General features: G+C 40.6%; 1 protein-coding gene across 2 annotated transcripts in view; it reads left to right on the top strand.

Annotated features, from left to right (window-relative positions):
* NDST4 (N-deacetylase and N-sulfotransferase 4) overlaps nucleotides 1-21,774 on the top strand; it is a 192,534-nt gene that overhangs the window by 113,438 nt on the left and 57,322 nt on the right. For both annotated transcript variants that reach the window (XM_038755183.1, XM_038755184.1), the window contains exons 5-6: nucleotides 2,206-2,391; nucleotides 3,771-3,899. In XM_038755183.1, coding sequence (XP_038611111.1) covers nucleotides 2,206-2,391; nucleotides 3,771-3,899 — 315 coding nt within the window. The remainder of the gene's footprint in view (nucleotides 1-2,205; nucleotides 2,392-3,770; nucleotides 3,900-21,774) is intronic.

Genomic DNA, 21,774 nt, shown 5'->3' with positions numbered 1-21,774 from the left:
GATCCATGAACTCTACCAGAACAGTTCCTTTCTTAGCTCTCTCTCCCCAATCTTTGCACATTCATGTTGGTCTAACCCATGATTATAACGAAGTGGGGTTATGCAAGGTTCTTTTGTCTTTCTTGCCCTCACCCCATCCCCTTTGAGTAAAATGAAGTAGAATTTTCTGCTTCATTGGAATTCTGGCATTATGATAGAGGCATCTAGTAGAGGGATATGACCTATTAGTAACAGGAAAAGTGGTACTAGCTGTATAGAAATTATCGGAAAATTAAAATATTTTGACATCCCAGAAGCCCCATGTTGGTTGTATGAAGACATGTCGTTATAAGAAGAGTCAGGGAAAGAAAATATTTTCATTTTGTTTCAAACCTTTGGTTTTTTCTGTGGCATTGAAATTTTCCTGTCTGCTTTTGCACATTAATGATATTTTAATAGATATGTTTTCCAATGCCCCTTGCCAACAAGGTTTGATTCCTGTAAAAATAAGTAGGTGACTCTGTGTTCTAGAAGACCCTCTGACAATTGAAGTTCCAGACAGCAAAGACAGAAATGTTCCAGTGTCCCTATCACCTCAATCCATAAACTTTTCCCATTTGGTGGCGTCATTTAGATGAAGGGAAGCACAACTGCAAATTATCTACTGTGATTTCCTATTTTGATTGCTCTCAAGTTGCCAGTGTGATAAGGTGACCTTATGAGCAGCATTACATTGGGCCCAGAGAAATCAATATATATAATAAAACTCTTTTTTTCTTTAAACTGGCCCCTTCTCCCTCCTCACTGAATCAATTACTTTTACCTCTTTTTTTTCCCCAAGAAAGTTCTGGGATTCATTTTATCGCTTGTCAAGAGTGAAATGCCTTTTTTTTTCCAGAGTAGATAGTTGCTTGGCATTTTGCTTCTATCCATTGATTGTGGGGGTTTTTAACCTCTTGGTTTCTAGGACTTTTTCATGTTCCCTGAACATCTAGACCCCAAATGTTGAGCATGAGAAAGGATCCAAAATGAGGGTAACCTGAGAATAGGCAGAACAAAAATTTGACATTCGTGGCCTTTATTTTTTTCAACTACATGACTCCTTCTGTAGCCTGAATTACCTAATTTTACTCTTTTTGTGTTAGTTTTGGTTTGAAGCACCTGCTATGGGTCTAAGTCCTGGGGCAATTACATGATAATCAATTTAGACATAATCTATGACCTTGCTCTCCCTACAGCTGATGGGAGAAAACACAGCCTTGATACAGCAAGGATAACCTTGGATGTAGAATAAAGAGTTTTCATATTAGAGAAGCAGCGTGGCTCAGTGGAAAGAGCATGGGCTTGGGAGTCAGAGATTATGGGTTCTAATTCTGACTGCCGCTTGTCAGCTCTGTGACGTTGGGCAAGTCACTTAACTTCTCTGGACCTCAGTTACCTCCTCTGTAAAATGGGGATTAAGACTGTGAGCTCCACATGGGACAACTTGATCACTTTTTATCCACCCCAGCAGTTAGAACAGTGCTTCACACATAGTAAGTGCTTAACAAATGCCATCATTATTATTATTATATTATGAAAAAGTGGGAAATATGTGAACTCCATTTTCTTTGCTGAAGCAATACTGAAGAGCAGACATTTGTATATAATGGCATATTTCATTTGCATATTGTTCCAACCTGAATTTTCTTCCTAGGTTTTATGAACTGTAAAAGATGATGGAGTCCTCCTTATTGATCTGGGAGATTTAAAATTTTATTGAGACTTTTATTTATAACCTTGATGAATGATTCCTTCAAAATGAAAATGACCATTTAAGGGAGGTGGTAGAATTATGCAAAATAAAGATAAAAACAAATTAATTTTTTTAGAGCACAGGCCCAAGAGTCAGAAGGTCATGAGTTCTAATCCTAGCTCCACCACTTGTCTCTGTGTGACTTTGGGCAAGTCACTTCACTTCTCTATGCCTCAGTTACTTCATGTGTAAAAAGGGGATTGAGACTGAGTCCCACATGGGACAGAGACTGTCTCCAACTCAGTTTGCTTGTATACACCCCAGTGCTCAGTACAGTGCCTGGCACATAGTAAGCACTTAACAAATTCCATCATCATCATCATCATCATCGTGTGAGTGATCCAGGGTCAGCTGCCACAGTTCCACTATCAAATTCTGGGAAAGGGAAGGATGGGCCACCATTCCAACGTGGTTCCTTGGTGTTGTTTCAGGAGCATGGGATCCCTATTGACATGGGGTACGCGGTGGCCCCACATCACTCTGGGGTGTACCCGGTCCATATCCAGCTCTATGAGGCCTGGAAGAAGGTCTGGGGAATAAAAGTCACCAGCACTGAAGAGTATCCACATCTGAAACCTGCTCGGTACAGACGCGGATTCATCCACAACAGCATCATGGTGAGCTGGATTGCTTCTCCATGTCTTTTTTTTCCAGAAATCTTCTCTTTCCCTGAAGGTAAAAAAATGGGGAGGACAATTCAAACAGTTCAAAGAAGCCCCTTCTTGGAAGAAGAACAATTTTCCACACCAATTAAGAGGCCATTTATAATTATTTCTCAGAAACCAAAAGGAAGCATCACTCATTTTAAAAGACAATTATACATCTGGGTAATTCCATTAAGCTGTAGATCTTTAAAATAGCTTCAAATATTGCCTGCAAAGGTGGGCATTTGCCAGAAGTGTGGGTCCCCAATGCTGATATGGTTCATAATGTTTGGGCAGGCAGACCTCCAAATCTCCAGGTGTTTCCTGTAAATGCCATTAAATGATGTTTAGAAAACACAAAACCTGAGCTGTGAAAGATAACATAGAACCATATTAGATTTCAAATTCAAAGTGATCTATGGCATTTAAATAGTGGAAATTACCACATGCATATTCATTCTCTCTCTCTCTCTCTTTCTCTCACAAACACACCCAAATCATTTGCTTTGTATAGGTCTCCTAGTCTTTCTGACCAGACTGAGATGTGCACACTGTTTATAACAGGAGACTATCCACTGTTCCCCTCCGCATCATCATCACATTTAGTTATAGTTGTATTACAACATGAAAACTACACATTTTCAAACTGACACTCTAACAATATACTGGCTTTCTGTTAACTGTAAAAGGCTAAACCTAATGAGAAAAATATTCATAAGGAAATTATTAGCACATGTTCAGCAATCAGTTGGCTGCCTTAAGTGGGTAGAAAAATGGGCATGGAAAATCATTTGTTTTTCACTAGATTTTCTGTGAATCTTGGGCATTTGATAGAAATGTTATCCTAATTTTTGCTCCTGTAATATGTATATAATTCACTAGTGAGGATCCCATTTGAATTTCTGGGTGAAGAAAAGGTTGAGCCAATTACTTTAGATCCATGAATCTGGGTACAGTTTTATACTGCACCACAGGAGCAAGAAGATTCACAGCAAATATATATTGAAGAATTGGTATTTGAGAAATCCCATTTGGCTTTTAATAAATAGAGTTATATGAAATTGTTTTCCTCTCCTAAAATCTTGGGAGGAAATAACAGGAAAAAAAAATTCCAACCATTTATTTACATAAAACTGACAGAATGACCTAAGTGGAATTTTTGAAACATCTGCAAAATTGCCCCTGCATCAACTCTTGCTCAATGAAGTGATCGCAGCTGGAACAACAAATAAATTAATATGAAATTACTGAAGATGCAGGAAGGTGGAAATACTCCATACTGCACAAGTAAACCCTCAAAAAATACTATTTATTGATTAATCCAAATCACCATATTCCTCTTTTTTCTTCAGGTACTTCCACGACAAACGTGTGGATTGTTCACCCACACAATTTTCTACAAAGAATATCCAGGAGGGCCTCAAGAACTGGACAGAAGTATCCAAGGGGGTGAACTCTTTCTCACCATTCTTCTAAATCCTGTACGTATTAACTGATTCTATTTTACAGCAACACCAAACAGCCAAACATAGCCCTTATTTAACCACCTGCTTGTCAGTCCATTAATCTTCCAGTGAAGAGGACTAAAAAACAAATCAGGGACTGTGATGAACATCATTGGATTCTTCCAAAATAATCTACGTTAGTCCTTAGTCTCAGAAAGTGCAGGTTTTTAGTGTCTTTCTAAAATAATTACATTGGAGATTAACAATATTTTATTGTACTTAATTTTGGTTGTGAAAATTGTACATCTTTGCAGTTTACACATTTATATTGATAGTGGCAAAATCCAAAAGCCAAGATCCTTTAGACTGTAAACTCATTATGGACAGGGAACATTTCTACAAATTGACTCTGTTGTATTGTACTCTCCTGAGTGCTTAATGTACAGTGCTTTGCACACAGTAACTGCTCAATCAATATGATTGATTGGTAAGATCACTTTAGACTTTAGAATGAGTAGGCTCAGAGACAGCAATGAGCATATTCTTTCCCGTTCACTAGTTAATAGTTGCCTAAATTTTCATGAGAATATTGCAAGAACCCTGCCTAAACAATCCCACATCCCCATGCGTAGTATCATACAAATTCACCTTATGTGGACCCTACATTTTAACACTGATATTTAATGACGTGGCTTTAGGGAAAAGGAGGGGGAATAGATAATTCAACACTTTTGGCTACATTTTGGACTTGGCAACTTTAGACCTTTCAACTTTTACATTTAGGTGTGTTCAAATTCCATATACAGTACTAGGATTGTGCACCAAGTTGTTATATAGTTTGTGCCTGATGCTGAAGGTCAGAACATGGTAGTACTTGATTTAAGAGCAGAGGGAATGAATTCAGAATTGATTGTGGAATGGGAAGGTTTTCATCATCTGACATTCGACTTTATGACTCTTTATCATCAATTTTAATACTCAGTGTGAAGACACAGCTGTCTGGCAGCTGGCTAGGCAGCCTCACCTAGCTAGAGAGAGATAACAGTATATTTGGGGTAGTGGAAAGTAATTATGATTTCCTTGCTTCTGTGACCAATAAACCTACCTAAGGAAAAGTGGACCAGTAAAATACAATTGTAAATTAATAATTTTCCCAGGCTCATGTTCTATTCTCTAAACCACGGTGCTGCTCATACTTCTCTGCTTCTCATACAGAAGCAGCATGGCTCAGTGGAAAGAGCACGGGCTTGGGAGCCAGAGGTCATGGGTTCTAATCCTGCCCCTGCCCCTTGTCAGCTGTGTGACTTGGGGCAAGTCACTTAACTTCTCTGGGCCTCAGTTACCTCATCTGTAAAATGGGGGTTAAGATTGTGAGCCCCACGTGGGACAACCTGATCACCTTGTATCCTCCCCAGTGCTTAGAACAGTGTTTTGCACATAGTAAGTGCTTAACAAATGCCATCGATATTATTAGTGGAAAGAGCACGGGCTTGGGAGTCAGAGGACATGGGTTCTAATCTCGGCTCCACCACTCGTCTGCTGTGTGACCTTGGGCAAGTCATTTAACTTCTCTGTGCCTCAGTTACCTCACCTGTAAAATGGGGATTAAAAGTGTGAGCCTTACGTGGGACAACATGATTACCCTGTATCTACTCCAGGATTTAGAACAGTGCTTGGCACATAGTAAGTGCTTTACAAATACCATAATTATTATTATTATTACTCTCATGCTTGAAATTTACAGTAGGGCACAATAGGATTGTGATGATAGGCTTTTCCAGTGAACTGTCTGCAAAGCTTTCATCCACATGACCTAGTGGATAGATCCTGGGTCTTGGAGTCATAAGGACCTGGGTTCTAATCCTGGATCCACTGCTTGTCTGCTCTGTGACCTTGGGCAAGTCATTTCATTTCTCTGTGCTGCAGTTACCTCATCTGTAAAATGGGGATTGAGACTGTGAGTGCTACGTGGGACAGGGACTGTGTTCAACCTGATTAGTTTGTATCTAACCCAGTGCTTAGAACATTGCTTGACACATAGTAAGCACTTTAACAAATTCCATTATTATTATTAGTTTTATTTCCTGTTGGTATAGCAATCTTTGAGTTTCCTGGAATCTAGGAGCGGGTGCATGTATACTATGGAGTACTGGTTGCTGTTCAGAGAGATAGAGGAAGAGACAGTTGTCATGGCTAGCAAACCATATCAACCCAAAATCAGGGCTAGAGTATCTTGTTCTGTTTTAAAATTCAATAGTAATTCAGGATCAACAATTTGAGGTAGCGTATGGCTACAATTATAAGCATGGAATGAAAACTAATAAAAATTCTGCATCGTTCCAAGATTGGGTTTGGCAGAGACCCAAATTAGGAACTACATTATAGCAGTTTAAATTATTTGGGGTTTGGGGGTGTGCATAGACGCAGTGAGACCTAGTGGAAAGAGCATAGGATTGAGTATCTGGAGACCTGAGTTCTAATCCCATCTCTTCTGTTGCCTGCTGGGTGACCTTCGGCATGTCACTTAAGTTCCCTATGCAAAACTGTAAAATGTGGACTAAATGTCCATCCATCCTTCCACTGTGACTGTGAGGCCCATGTGGGACAAAGACTGTCTGATCTGATTTTATGTGATCAACTCCAGTGTGTAACACAGTGATTGACACATAGTATGTTCTTAACAAGTACCATTTATTATTATTTTCTATTGTTGCTATTGTTGAAGATTTATATTTTTACATTGCTTTTCATTAAGCTGGGCTCTCCAGATAGCTATAGGTATTAGAAAATATTCTTATGTAATAATATTAGAGTTGTGCATTTTTTTGGGAAGGGCCACTGTTTGTAAATAAAAGTGGTAAAGTCCTGAAAATTCTTACAACACCGAGACCAAGGTTCTGTAATTTGGCTATCAGATTTTTCCTTATATCCTATCTTTTGGTCATTCCAATGGGAGGGACTTCCTGAAAATCTTTCAACAGGGAATCCGGGCTTGTGGTCAAGTCAAGTGTTATGTCACCAGTTAGCAATTATTGGGAATTCTGTGCTTTTCTCAAGTTGGGGGTTTTCCCCAGCTGGGAAGAAAATGGGCTCCCTTAAAATGTGTGTATATGTAGAAAGAGATTTTGTAAAACCTTGTTTCCATTCACTGAGGGCTGAAGTTGACTCTCATTGTTTTAGAAGGCTTGTAGTACTATCATATCAGAGGAGGGTTTGCCAAATGGCATGAGTCACACCTACTGCAGGGTAAGAGGAGAGTCTGTTTGATTCCATCTGATGGGTTCTTTACAGTTTCTTTACAGTGCCTGAAGTACTTAAGTCAGGCAACTCCTGCAGGATTAGAGAGAATATTGAGGTGGAGAATGAGAGGGACAGTGTGAATTTATCATAGCCTGGGTTCATTTCTGAAAGGCAGAATTACCCTGCCTGTTCTCCACTATTCTGTGATCATGAGAAGGACAATCTGTGTTACATAATGCATTGCAAGCTCGTCATTTAACAGACTGTATCTCTGACTTAGTTTCTCACAAAAGTGCAGGTAGATTGCTTTCACTGTGAATTTTAAAATCATACCTACTTGATCTCTATCATCTGCTATTATCTGGGACTATATCATATGGGACTATATCATCTGGGACTATGGGAAGCAGCTGGACCACACACTCAATCGTATCTGATGTATTTAGGTTTTCAGTCCAAGTGGAAGGTTATTTGTATTGGTTCCTTCTGAGGCTTGACATAAAACTGGCTTTACTCTGGTGTTCAGAAATATAGTTCCCAAATCCCATGAAACAGCTGTTCTCTTGAGATTTCTAGGCGAGAAGAATGGATCAAAGAGGTTCAAATGATGCGATGGAAGTTCAGAAAGAAGCATCCAAATCAAACTGCAATAGCCCATTACAAAGAAATTTAAAGTCCAAACTATTTGAGAAACAGACATTGTTTCTAAAAGCTTTCTGTTGCTGGGTGAGTCATTTTATCCAGATTCAGCCTGCAACAAATTGTCTTGTTAGAAAAGCATAAATAAGAGACAAATGGGGTGGACCCAAGACCTTAATCCTTTCTTTACTTCTACTAGTAGTATCTTGTTTCTCCTGGCAGCCTGAGATCAAGTCCAATTTGGAGAAGTAATGAGTATGGGCATCCAGCCTGCTCTGCCAATTCACCCAGGAACTTTACCTTCCTACAAGGGCTGGCTTCAGACACCCCCTCATCATTGTTATCATCATCATTGTCAATGGTATTTGAAAGCTACTATGGGCTAAGCACTATAATAATAATAATAATTGTGGTATTTGTTAGGCCAGGCACTTTTCTAAGCTCTGTGGTAGATACAAGATAATCGGGTTAGACACAGTCCTTGTTCCACATAGGGCTCACAGTCTTAATCCTACTGTACAGACGAGGGAACTGAGGCACAGAGAAGTGAACTGATTTGCCCAAGGTCACACCAGCAAATGACAGAGCTGGGAATTAGGACTCAGATCTTTCTGATTCCTAGGCCCATGCTCTATCCACACTTAAGAGAGTACAATAAAGCCACACTTAGGAGAGCGCAGTAAAACAGAATTGGCAGAAATGTTCCCTGCCCAGTTAAAGCTTAATCTAGGTGTGGGGGGGATTCTGTGTGACACTATCAAGTCACCCTGTGTGCATGTCTCATAGAATGTTTTGCAGAAGAGCATTTTTTCCACAGCTGCCTCTCTGGCAGCTCATTGACTGAGCTCCCAGGCCCACCCCAATTTACACCCTACTAACAAACCAGCTTTGTGAGGAGTATAACAACGAGGTGGTCTTTGAGAGAGGCCAAATTTAAGACACTCACCAATGATACCATTCTTGAGAAAGGTAGGGATATGGCCATTTTTGGGAAAAACTACATAGTGGCCATCTTTCAGTGAAGCTGCAGGTGGCAATCTGAGAGTAGATGTTGAGTGACAACTTTGAAAGATGTTCTGGGGTGGCCATCTTTGAGAGAAGATGGGTGGAGGTGTCCATCTTGGAAGGATGCCATACGGTGGTCATCTTTGAGAGAAGCTGTGGGGTGTATGTCTTTGAGATAAAGTTTGAGAAGAGGCAATAGACCATGGGCTGGAAGGTCAGTGAGAAGGATGATTTAATAGTGAAGACAAAATGTAAGTACTTGGGTAAGCAAAGTAGCAGTTTGGAGGGGAAAAATAATTTTAGGAAAAAGGATTTTAGAAATATGAATATAGAGTTCACAGGATTTGGTGACAAACTGAATCTGTGGAATGAATGAGAGGAATGAGTGGAGGATGGTACCAAGGTTATGGGTTTGTGAGCCAGGGAGGATGGTGGTATTTTCTGTAGGGATAGGAAAGTCAAGGGAACAAAGTTTTGGTGGAAAGATGAGAAGTTTTCTTTTGGACATGTAAAGTTTGAGGTGTCAGTGGGGCAACCAAGTAGAGATGTCCTGAAGGCAAGAAAAAAATGTGAGACTTTAGAGGGGGAGTGAGTTTGGGCCTGGAGAGGTAGATTGGGGCATCATCCTCATAGATATGGTAGTCTAAGCCACGGGGGTGAATTAATTCTCCAAGGGCATGGATGTAGATGAAGAATAGAAGGGGACTTGGGATGCCTTAAGGGCCCCCCGCAGTGAGAGGGTGGGAGGCAGAGGAGGGGCCCACAGAAGAGACTGAAAAGACATAGCCAGAGAAGTAGGAGGAGAACCAGGAGAGAATAGAGTTGGAGAAACCAAACCTAGATAATATTTCAAAGAGAAGGCAGTGGTCCATATGTTGAAGGAAGGGGAGAAATTGAGGAAGATTAAACTGGAGTAGAGGCCATTGAATTTAGCAAGAAGGAGGTCATTGGTGGCTGTAGAGAGCACCATTTCTTTGGAACGAAGGGAGTGGAAGCCAAATTCAAGGGAGTCGAGGAGAGGAAGTGGAGGCAGTGGGTGTAGACAACTTGCTCGGTAAATAGTAGGAGGGAGACTGAGCAGTAATTTCAGGCTGCTGTGGGGCCAAAGGGGGAGGATTTTTCACGATAGGGGATTATTGGGTGTCCATAATCAGTGGGGAATGACCCATTGGAAAGTGAGTGGTTGAATATTTCAGTCAGAAAAGGAAGGGGGAAAGTGTTTTGATAAGGCACAGGTGAAGGGGGTAGATTTTGAGAGGAGCTGGGAGATCTTGCCTTGAGATGCTGCTGGGAAAGATGGGATAGTCAAAGAGGTGTTGGGGGAGGGAGTGGAGAGGAGCAGAGGAGATTTTAAGGTGATCATGGCTTCAATTTTACCTATAAAGTAGGTGACAAGGTCATTGGGATGAGAGATAGAGGGTGGGAGAACAAGGGGTTTGAGGAGGGAGTTAAATGTCTGAAAGAGCGGGCCCAGGCCATGCACATGGGAGCCAGTAAGGCTGGAAAAAGTATTATTGCCAGGCAGATGAGAAGGGCAGAATTAAAGCAGGACAGAATCATCAAGCAGTATTATTTACTCTGTGCATGGGAAAGTACAATACAACTGAGCAGTGTTGCTTAGTGGAAAGAGCCTGGGCTTGGGAGTCAGAAGTCATGGGTTCTAATCCCGGCTCCGCCACTTATCAGCTGTGTGACTTTGGGCAAGTCACTTCACTTCTCCGGGCCTCAGTTATGTCATCTGTAAAATGGGGATTAAGACTATCTACCCTAGCACTTAGAACAGTGCTTGGCACATAGTAAGTGCTTAATGAATGCCATTATTATTATAACAGAATAGGATGTTTTTGAGATGTTAGATGTGCTACCAAGATTTCGGCCAGCAGCACTCTGGAGCTTGTGGTTTGCAGTGTCCCTAAATTCTAGTGTCATTTTCTGGCCCTCAACAAAACTGTCCAGAGCTTCCAACTGTCCAACAGCCAGATAATTAAATCCCTGCTGGGCATCAGTTCTGTGCAGCTCATGGGGAAGTGGCACAATCTAGTGGATAGAGCCCCAGTCCTGGGAGTCTGAAGAACCTGGGTTCTAATCCCAGCTCTGCCATTTGTCTGCTCTGTGACCTTGAGCAAGTCACTTTACTTCTTTGTGCCTGTTGCATGCAAGTCACTTCACTTCTCTGTGGCTCAGTTACTTCATCTGTAAAATAGGGATTAATACTTTGAGCCCCATGTGGGACAGAGACTGTGTCCAACGTGATTAGCTTGTATCTAATAATAATGATTATTATTATTATTATATTTAAGTGCATACTATGTGCCAAGCACTGTACTTAGCACTGGGGTAGATAACAAGGAAATCAGGTTGTCCCATGAGAGGCTCACATTCTTAATCCCCATTTTTACAGATGAGGTAACTGAAGCACAGAGAAGTTAAGTGGCTTGCCCAAGGTCACACAGCAGACAAGTGGCAGAGCCAGGATTAGAACCCATGACCTCTGACTCCCAAACCCATGCTCTTGCCACTAGGCTATGCTCCTTCCCTGTCTACCCCACTGCTTATAACAGTGCTTGACACAAAGTAAGTGCTTTACAAATACCACACTCATCATCATGTGGGACAGGGACTGTGTCCAACCTGATTAGCTTGTATCTCCCCCAGTGCTTAGAATGCTTAGTGCTTGACACATAGTAAGCGCTTTACAAATACCGTCATTATCATTGCTCAGTATGTACTGAGGATAAGACAGGGGTACTGGAAAATTTCATCTTTCCCCCTCCTCCCACTGACCTAATGCAAAGTTTCCATTGCAAAGCATCCCACTGAAAGGCCCATCAACGGAAGTATGGGAGAATGTGAAACAGTGGAAATGTTTCTGCCTCTGGGACCACATGCTGTCGCCCCATTAATGTGAAACGTTAATGACAGTAGTGAAACTTGAGCAACCTGGAATTGAGTATGTTTACTTTCCCCCAGCCAGCTGAGTTCTTTCCTGTATTTTTGTATAAAACGTCAAGGCATTTATACATAACTGTTTCCAGGGAGCTGGAGCTCTTGAGCTAAGCAGTGGAAAGTGAGAGGAGAGCCTTACAGTGATTACCTCAGAAGAGGCCTCGGGATGTTTTCCCCTCTTTGTGTTAATTGATACTGAAAAGACTAGGACCATCACCTGTCCTCACCAGGGCTAAACCCTACTCAGCCCTTACAAAAGGATCACTACTCTTGGGAGTGAAAAACTAAATATTTAGAGCATTTCTAAACCACTTTAAGCTTTGCTTTGTGACAGAAATAAACATGATTTTTGTTATAAAGTCCAGCTCCATCTAAAAACGACAATAGCTCTTTCAAGAAAGGTTGAAAGTCATTGCTTTCCTCAGTTCTTGTCAAGGAAATGTGACGGCTAATGAATTTTTCACAAAAACGAAACGTTAATAACCCAAGTGAAACTTGAGCAACATGGAATTAAGTAACTTCCCCTCCCCGACAGCTGTTTTCCTGCACTTTTGTGTAACGTCAGAGCGTTTAAAGACAGTCTGCTCCGTAGTGTCAAACTTTACCATATCCCAGGAATGACATGCAAATACCAAGCAAGAATGACCTTCCAAGCATAATCCAGAGTTTCCAGTGTGTAAAGTATATAGAAACATTCTGCTCTCTAGTCCCCTATTTCCATCTTTTCACACTAATGCCTGTTCTGTTTCACACTAGATAGCATGCTGGGGAACTTGTCTTAACGAATGGTACTGATAGTCCCCTTTAAACACAATTTCTACCCATTTAGGACTATCTAGTAATCATTATATTGAAATGCTTAATCTCATCTTCCCTGGACCCACTCTGGGAGGTTACATGAATGGCAGCAAAATAGAATTCCGGATCTGTTAAAAGTGGAGTTCCCGTGAGTAAGGAGACTAGGTCACCTTCCCAAGAATCAGACTTGTGTAAACAGACCCGTCAAGTGGCTAAACTGAGTTTGGCGGGAATAAGGGACACAGTGCAACAGAACCAGTGACAGCACAGCAAATTTATATTCTATTACCAGTCACTGGAGGGCAGGAAATGTTCTTTATCACTACAGCCATTGATCCAATACAACCTTCTTCATCACACACAATAGGTCCCAATTACCTCTATGGGATCGCATTGATTAATCCCAGAGAAGCAACCAGAGGAATTAAAAGGGAAGTAAAAGATTGGATCCTGTTTACTGAAACGGCATGAGGCCAGAAACATACCTCTTCCACTATCAGTAAAACACTGGTTTGGGCAATCTAGAAGATAAGATTTCAAAGCATGAGCCCTTGTCTTGATTTATAGTGGTGTTTTTCCACACATTTTCAAGGATTCAATAATGTGTAAGCATAAAAAAAGATAAACAGTGAATTTCAGCTCCTCCTTGAAGCTGTTATTATATCCATTTAAACTCGCTCAACACAAGCACAAATCGAATGTGAATAAAAAAACGCTACTTGAAAATTGCCATTTCTCTGAAATATCTTTTCAGAAGTCCATTTAGTCTTTCACTAACATAGCTTATATGATTGTGTGATTGGAGTCTTCTAGTAGTATAAAGTGTCAAGGTGTAAACATAAGTAGTTCACGGGATGGTTAGCACTTTGGGAGAGAGAGAAAACACCATATCATCCCAGGATTTTGTACAGTGCTTGGCACATAATAAGTGTTTGACAAATAACGTAATCATTATCTAAACCTGAAATTAGTCTTAAAAGCAACTATTTCTGGAATTTTTAAAATGAGATTTATGTAATGAGATTTTAATTCTAGCTGACTAAAACCAGACGGGTAAAGCAGGTAATCCTGAGAGACAGAATTTCGAGTCTTAACCTGCCCCTACCCCTTCCCAGTAACTCTAAAGAACAATATTCTCCAAGTGCTATATTGAGAGTAACAGCAGTCTGGTGACTTGGAATTATGATCCCAGATATTTTGAAGACCTGGAAGTCGGTCAATCAACCAGTGGCATTTACTGAGTGTGTGCTGTGTGCGAAACACTATACTGAGTGCTCCCAAAGATGAGTTGATAGTTGATAGACACAATCCTTGCCCTCAAGGAAATTTCAGTCTAGTGGAGGAGACAGATGTTAAATTACAAATAGGGGAAGCAACAGAATATAAGAACATGTGCATAGGTGCTGTGGCGGGGGGTAATAATAATTGCAGTATTTGTTAAGCACTTACTATTTCCCAGGCACTGTACTAAGCCCTGGGATGGATGCAAGCAAATCAGGTTGGACACAGTCCCTGTCCCACGTGGAGCTCACAGTCTCAATCCCCATTTTACAGATGAGGTGATTGAGGCCAAGAAAAGTGAAGGGACCGTCTCTATATGTTGCCAACTTGTACTTCCCAAGCGCTTAGTACAGTGCTCTGCACACAGTAAGCGCTCAATAAATACGATTGAATGAATGAATGAATGAATAGGAAAAACGACAAGATTGCTGCATATTGAAGAGGTAGGCGCTTGAGGAAAGAGTCCAACAAAATATTACTCCACCCCTCATTTCTTTTTAAGTTTGGCACACCTCTGTTTTTCCTGGCCAGAATCAGAATTATCAAAGCAATACGCAGCCTTCATGTCCCTTTCAGCCAAACAGAAAACTGGAAATGCAGGGGACATTTCACAAGGAATGCTTATAGGCATTTTGACTTCAGTTTCAATCCCAGCAGCTTAACCCAATATCTTTATCTTGAGAGTGTAACTGGAATGAATTTTGCATTTTAAAGATTACCCTTTCCTAGATTAGTTTTAAATAGATTGTTACCAATTGGGAGGATATTGCAGTTTTTAACATTTTGTGTCTGCATTTTCTCCATTTTTTTCCATAATCATAAGTAACTTCAACTGATTATTCCTGCCATCATGGTACTATTAGAGCTCCAAAGTACCATGTAGCAATATTATACTGTTCACTGACTTAATGTCATGTATAATGATAGCAGTAATCGATTTTCATTAGTATCCAGGAAAGTGAAGGTTTTCATGATTTTGGACTAAGAAAAGATGCAGCGTGGGTACTAGGGAAAATCCATTTTGGCTCTTTTTAAGATTGTTTCACCTCCTGTCTGCAAGCCCAGGAATTAATACATGGCTTTTTAACACCTACGTTTGCCCAGAGACATGTTGAGTAGATCTAGTCCTGGCAGCTGCAGTTGCTGCCCCAAAGGCTTGGTCGGCTGTGCTCTGGAGTCGCAAGGGCTATGGTGGGGGAATCAGGGTTGCCATCCATCCACAAATTCATTCACAGGCCATTAAAATAAGATGAAATTGATGTCTAGAAAGACCATCAAAATATGTATGTAATGATAATTGTGGTATTTAAGTCCTTACTGTATGCCAAGCACAGTACTAGCAGTACTAGCACTGAGAAGAAGCATGGCTTAGTGGAAAGAGCATGGGCTTGGGAATCAGAGGTCATGGGTTCTGATCCTGTCTCCGCCACTTGTCAGCTATGTGACTTTGGGCAAGTGACTTAACGTCTCTGTGCCTCAGTTACTTCATCTGTAAAAATGGGGATTAAGACTGTGAGCCCCACGTGGGGCAACCTGATAACCTTGTTTCTACCCCAGTGCTTAGAACAGTGTTTGGCACTTGTAAGCATTTAACAATTGCCATCATCATTATCATCATTATTATTATTACTAAAACCCTTGTTTTCTGGAGCTGCTGGCTTACCATTGTGGTGGAGCAGAGTGTTGCTTTCACTGGATATTTTTTATCACAAGATTAAGAAAGCTTCGTCATCAATGGTATTCATTGAGTACTTACAGTGTGCAGAGCACAGTACTAAGAGCTTGGGAGAGTACAATATAACAAGGTTGGTAGACAAGTTCCTTGCCCCCAACGAGCTTACAGTCTAAAGGGAGAGACAGGCATTAATATAATTTCATTCATTCAATTGTATTTATTGAGCGCTTACTGTGTGCAGAGCACTGTACTAAGCACTTGAAAGTACAAGTTGGCAACACATAGAGACGGTCCCTACCCAACAGTGGGCTCACAGTCTAGAAGAGTGGGCTCATAATGTAATGTATACATATGTACACAAGTGCTGTGGGATTGAAGGTGGGGTGAATATCAAATGAATATAGGAGAATATAGAATATAGGAGAATATAGGAGTGAATATAGGAGAAGCAGCGTGGCTCAGTGGAAAGAGCCCGGGATTTGGAGTCAGAGGTCATGGGTTCGAATGCCAGCTCCACCACAAGTCTGCTGTGTGACCTTGGGCAAGTCACTTAACTTCTCAGAGCCTCAGTTACCTCATCTGTAAAAATGGAGATTGACTGTGAGCCCCATGTGGGACAACTTGATCACGTTGTATCCCCCCCAGCGCTTAGAACAGTACTTTGCACATAGTAAGCGCTTAACAAATGCCATCATTAACATTATCATTATTATTAAATGCCAAAGGTCACGGATCCAAGGGCATTGACAGTGCAGAAGGGAGAGGGAGATGGGGAAAAGAAAGCTTAGTCGGGGAAGGCCTCTTGGAGGATTTGTGACCTTAATAAGACTTTGAAGGTGGGGGAATTAGTGAAAGGTAGTGAATTAAAGAGAAGCAGCATGGCCTAATGGAAAAAGCACAGGCCTAAGAGTCAGAGGACCTGGGTTCTAATTCTGGCGCCACCACTTGCCTGCTGTGTGAGATTGGGCAAGTGCCTTAACCTCTCTTTGTCTCAGTGACATTATCTGTAAAGTGGGGATTAAGACTGTGAGCCAGCCCCATGTGAGACATGGACTGTGTCCAACCTGATTACCTTGTGTCTAGCCCAGCACTTAGAACAGTGCTTTGCACATAGTAAATGCTTAACAAAGACCATTATTATTATTAATTACTATTACCTGGTGTAGTACCTTGTCTGCTGTGTCACCTTGGGCAAGTCACTTTGCTTCTCTGTGCCTCAGTTCCCTCATCTGTAAAATGGGGATTGAGACTGCAAACCCCATGAGGGACAGGGACTGTGCCCAACCTGATTTGCTTATATCCACCCCAACACTTAGTAGCGTGCCTGGCATACAGTAAGCACTTAAAAAATACATTAATTATTCTTTTTACCCCGGTGCTTAATACAGTGCCTGACACAAAGTAAGCACTTAGTGAATACCAATAAAGAAATTAAAAGGAAAGATAAAATGCAAAAGATGAAAAATAGCAAAGCAGGGAAAGGAGCCATACAGCGCTACCTCAGGTCCGTCGTCTCCCGGCCAGTGCCAGAAGTGAAATGAGCTAAATGAAACATTAAAGGGAAACAAGCAGCTGATCTTGCCTTTACAAAAGACAGAGATTAAAAGCATGAACTAAAGAACCAAGTATTGCACATCTCAAATTCTTGCTACCTCAGCTTTTACATGAGAAAATTACAAAACAGTCATTGAGGCTGATGCCATTTCTGCTGGGGAGTCCAAAGACACTTAGAAAAAGAACATTATTGATTCTAAAAAGATCCATGTTGCAATTTTACACTAAAAAAATTCTCCTGTTCAAGTCCTGTGGCCATGCTATGGACACTAGTGACCCAAGTTATTTAATAGGTTTGGTGCTTTAATGTTTTTGGTACAGCTTTTGAAATACATTGCAGAAAAGCACCCTCTCATAATCTGTAAAGAACTGGAAATGTGGGTTCTAAGTCCTGATTGTGCTACTGATTTGGAGAATGACTTTGGGCAAGCATTTCTGAACCATAGTTTGTCTGAGAAATGGGGAAAACATCACCTTCCCCTGCCAGACCCAATCCGTAGGGGTTTGGGGAAGAAAATGGGATAATAAATTTTGAAGTACACTTAGCTCATAGAAAGGTAGTATGAAATTCCATGAGTACACTGTTATTAATTTTATGAAGCTGGATTTTTGTACCACTTCAAATTTGTTGCTTTGCCAGAGCTAATCAACACATACTTTTTATTTTTCTATTCTAAGGCTCTCAATCCATTTTTAACCACACTCTAATGACCCCATGCGCTTACTCAGCTCTGGGGGTAGTTTGAGGCAATATTGGCTTTCCTAATGTGGAATCAGGACTTGATTTGTTTACAGAAAAGTTTACAGAGTAATTTCCTGTAATGATGGTAGTTACTTGTCTCATACTCAGAAAGACCTAAAAAGATAATTATGGAAACTAGCTGTGACTTTTCGAAGTCATATTGGTTGGAGATTAAGGATCTGCTTTATGAAATTTATAATCAGCCCTTCAACTGAAGTCTTGATATTTAGGTCCATCCTTTAATACAGTCAGAGAGATTTAAAAAAATTCTGAATGTCAGGTGACTGAAGTTGATTTTTTTTCTAATTTGTACTGTTGTGGGAAGCAACGAGGAGTAGTGGAAAGAGAATGGCACTGGGAATCAGAGTACTTGGGTTACAATCCATGCTTGGCTACCGACCTGACATGTGACCTTGGGTAAGTCGCTTACCCACTCTGTACCTGTGTTTTCCTGTCTGTAAAATGTGGATAATAATCCCTGCCTCTCCTTAGCTCACCAGAATGTTGGGAGGACAAAATAAAATGGGTGGCCTGAAAACATTTTGGAAAAACTAGTACTATACCAAGGCAAGGAATCTGACTCATTAGCCAGCACATGAAAGGGTGGTTTGGTATGAATTATTTTTAAAACTAACTTTGGTATTGCTGAGCCCTTACTAAGTGCCAATCACTGTACTAAACCCTGGGGTAGGTCCAAGGTAATCTGATTTTTGTCACAGTGCATCATGGAAGACTGGAAAGTATGAAGTTGAGCCCGAGCCTAAAAAACCTGTGAGATTGTCTTTAAGGTGTCTCCCAAGATTGGTCCAAGATTCTCCTCGAGGAGTAGCTTCTAACCACGGGTTCTGGAAACCTGACCCTACCCAACCTGCCTGGACCCTGAAGCTGTCCCAGGCTAGTGATGACAGCAGTCAGGATAAGGATGAGGGATCAGGGCAGGAAGCTATGTGGTCTAGTGGAAAGAGCACGGGTACATATCTCCTAGGAGTTAGAGAACCTGGGTTCTAACCCCAGCTCTGCCATTTGCCTGCTGTGTGACTTTGGACAAGTCACTTAAACTCTCTCTAAAATGGGGATTAAGACTGTGGGCCCCGTGTGGGGCAGGAACTGTGTCCAACCTGATTATTTTATATCTACATCAGTGCTTAGTATGTACCTGGCACATAGTAAGCACTTAATAAATACTGTAAAAAGAAATAGCCTGAAATGCTTCTTAGCAATCAGGTAAATGTGCTGATTTCAGGGTTCTTCTGAGTGGGCCTGGAGGTAGAACTAATGGTCCATGGATCCTAAATTCCTTTCCAATGACAGACCCTTTCAGAAAAAAAAATTGCCCATATAGGGCCAGTTGGAGGAGCAGGAGTACTTCTAAAAACCACATTCTTTACATTAGAGAATAAATTGCAATTTTCTGTTTTGACCCCACTCTATATTTCAGGAAGCTATGCTGTTAGTGGCTTTTTTATGTTGGGAATGGCTAAGTACCAGAGCACAAGGGAAAAAAAAAAAAAAGTCACCTGAGTAAAATTACTTTTTGAGACTGAGGGTGGATGAAGTTGTTTAGGTGTATGGTACTTATTTTCTGAGCAAGCATCCCAGAGAAATTAAAGAAATGGATGAATGAAGAGTACTTGGGGCATTCATGCACGGATTTAGTACCTCATTAGATATTGTGGGTTTCCCTTGTATGCCTTCTCTAAGGCCATTTGGTTGTTTTTTAAGGGATATGCACTGACATATTTAAGGTTCATAGAGACAGAATGTACGTTATATATCATATCTCTCTGGAGTCCACAAGGTCTCATGGTACTTCTTTTCTAGCTCATCTCTCATGCTCCCTTACTTCATGGGTGATAAAGAACAAGCTCATAAATGTTTCAAAGGCAAGATGAGCTAATAAATACAGCTGTAAATAGCATCTCCTCACAAATAAGAGAGAGTGATCTCTCCCAGAATCATTCCTTATGCCAAGCAAGGCTGGTTCTCTATTAAGTTGCTGGTTTAAGAGGAAACAGAAACAAACCCCGCCACCGCCCCCCGCCTCAAGTCAAGATGATACCAATCTCTTTTTGAACCAGTTTGCAGCTTTTCTTTGACAGTTGTTCAATAGTAGGAATTTCCATTTGGGGAGGTGGAATTAGAGCTCTGGTAACTCTTCTGACCTCTCCTGATTTGCATCATTTGACATGATTAACTGAAATCTAGAACTTAAAGAGGTCCTTTGAGGAGGAGAAGAGTTGATGGCTGAACTCTGGGGATTTTCCTCCAGTTGCAAAAGGCATGTTCAACCTGCCCCACAATTCTTCAGGATGTTTAAGGGGTATCCTTGGGAGCCTGGGTAGGAGAAGAGGATCCATCTATTTTACTGCCCTCATGGGAAGTGGTCAAACTCTTAGTACAGTGCTCTGCTCACACTACAAGCTCTATAGATACCATTGATTGGTAAGGAATTTAGATTCCACAGGCACCTTTGATGGAAGTATTTTCAATTTGAAAGTCTTAAGGTACAATTATCTAGCTTAAAGTCAACCCATATCTCCTTTTCTCTGAGTGATTTGTATCCTGAGGGAAAAAGTGGGATTTTTTAACCTGGTGTTATCAAATTGGAAAGCCTTCAAAAAGTGGCATTAGCTCATTTAAAATGATTAACATCTGCTTCACTTTATAGTGCAAGGCATAAAGCTTTGGACGATAAAATGTAGTTTCTTGGAAATAAAAACATTAGTAAAACAAATTTTAAAGAAAATAAACTGAACCAGTTGCAAATCATGTCATTAAAGAATATTTTTTTTTTCTATCCAGAAGCGCTGCCACTAAATTAAACCTTTCAGAGTCATTGAATCACTTCAGAGTCACTCCTGTTTTAAGGCCAAGAAAACAGATTGTGTACCTGTTAAGACATTTCAATTTTAATAAGATCATTGAACTCACAGATCAGTTTTTGCCTGAAATTATGCTGCCCCCGCCAATAGGCAATATAACAAAGGGTAAATTCTCCAGGTTTCTTCTGTTTATGAAAATGAGTGTCAATTCAGAATTCTTCAGAATATTAAAAGTAGTTGCTGAGAGGTGTTAATTTATCTTTGCCACAAGAAAGATTTAGGGTTTTTTTGTAAAATATCTTGTTCAGTGTTAATATGTCTTTTTCATTTGCCCTGTGCCTCTGAGTCTAAAGGACAAAAATTTAACTTTGAATATGGGAAAAAATTAGACCATAATCCCTAAAATCATTCCTAGTACAATTCATATAAGTGTTCCATAGCAGCTAGCAAATAAAGTGACTCTGTATATCTCAGGGAGTAGGGAGGACCTAAGCACCATTTATCGTAAACTTTATATAATGAAAATAAATGTAATTAACACAGTCATAGAGGAACAAACCCCCGCCACCAATATATTGAGGTTCATTAGAATGTCTCAAAGGTTTTGAGTGCTTGGATAATGGGATTTTCTACTCAACTGAATGTGGTTAGAAGGCTTTTGATTTTTCCATAAATAAAAGATACAAATTGGCTTTAAAATCTTAATTTTACATTTTAGCCAAGGATTGTGAAATACAGTAAAATTTGGTTCCTAGGGATATCAGGTGGTTGGGGTTTGGATATTCACCTGACACAATCCCTGCCCTCAAGGAGTTTACAATCTAGTGTAGAAGACAGACATTAAAATAAATTTCATATAGAGGGAGTGGTAGAGTGTAAGGCTATGTGTGTAAGTGCTGTAGGGCTGGGGGTGGGGTGAGTATAAAAGATCTTAAGAGGTACAGATCCAAGTACGTAGTCGATGCAGAAGAGAGGGCAGATGGGGTGGAGAAAATAATTCATTTGCACAGAAAAACCCACCTGAGTGCACAGAAATTAGTTTGTGACTTTGTTGCACCTCAATATGGAAGGAGAGTGTACTTTATTAGGTAGGTCTTTTTGCAAGTAAATAGATTGCCCTCTAAAGTATTTTGATGCTCATTTTAGGATTAAGGAAGATCAGAGAGGAGATGGCAGAGGAGGACATGAACTTCGTGTTTCCAAACTTCC

The sequence above is a fragment of the Tachyglossus aculeatus genome, chromosome 12 (assembly GCF_015852505.1).
Source record: "Tachyglossus aculeatus isolate mTacAcu1 chromosome 12, mTacAcu1.pri, whole genome shotgun sequence".
Taxonomy (NCBI): domain Eukaryota; kingdom Metazoa; phylum Chordata; class Mammalia; order Monotremata; family Tachyglossidae; genus Tachyglossus; species Tachyglossus aculeatus.
Note: the sequence above shows the minus strand (reverse complement) of the source record. Positions and strands in the feature narration are given on the sequence as shown.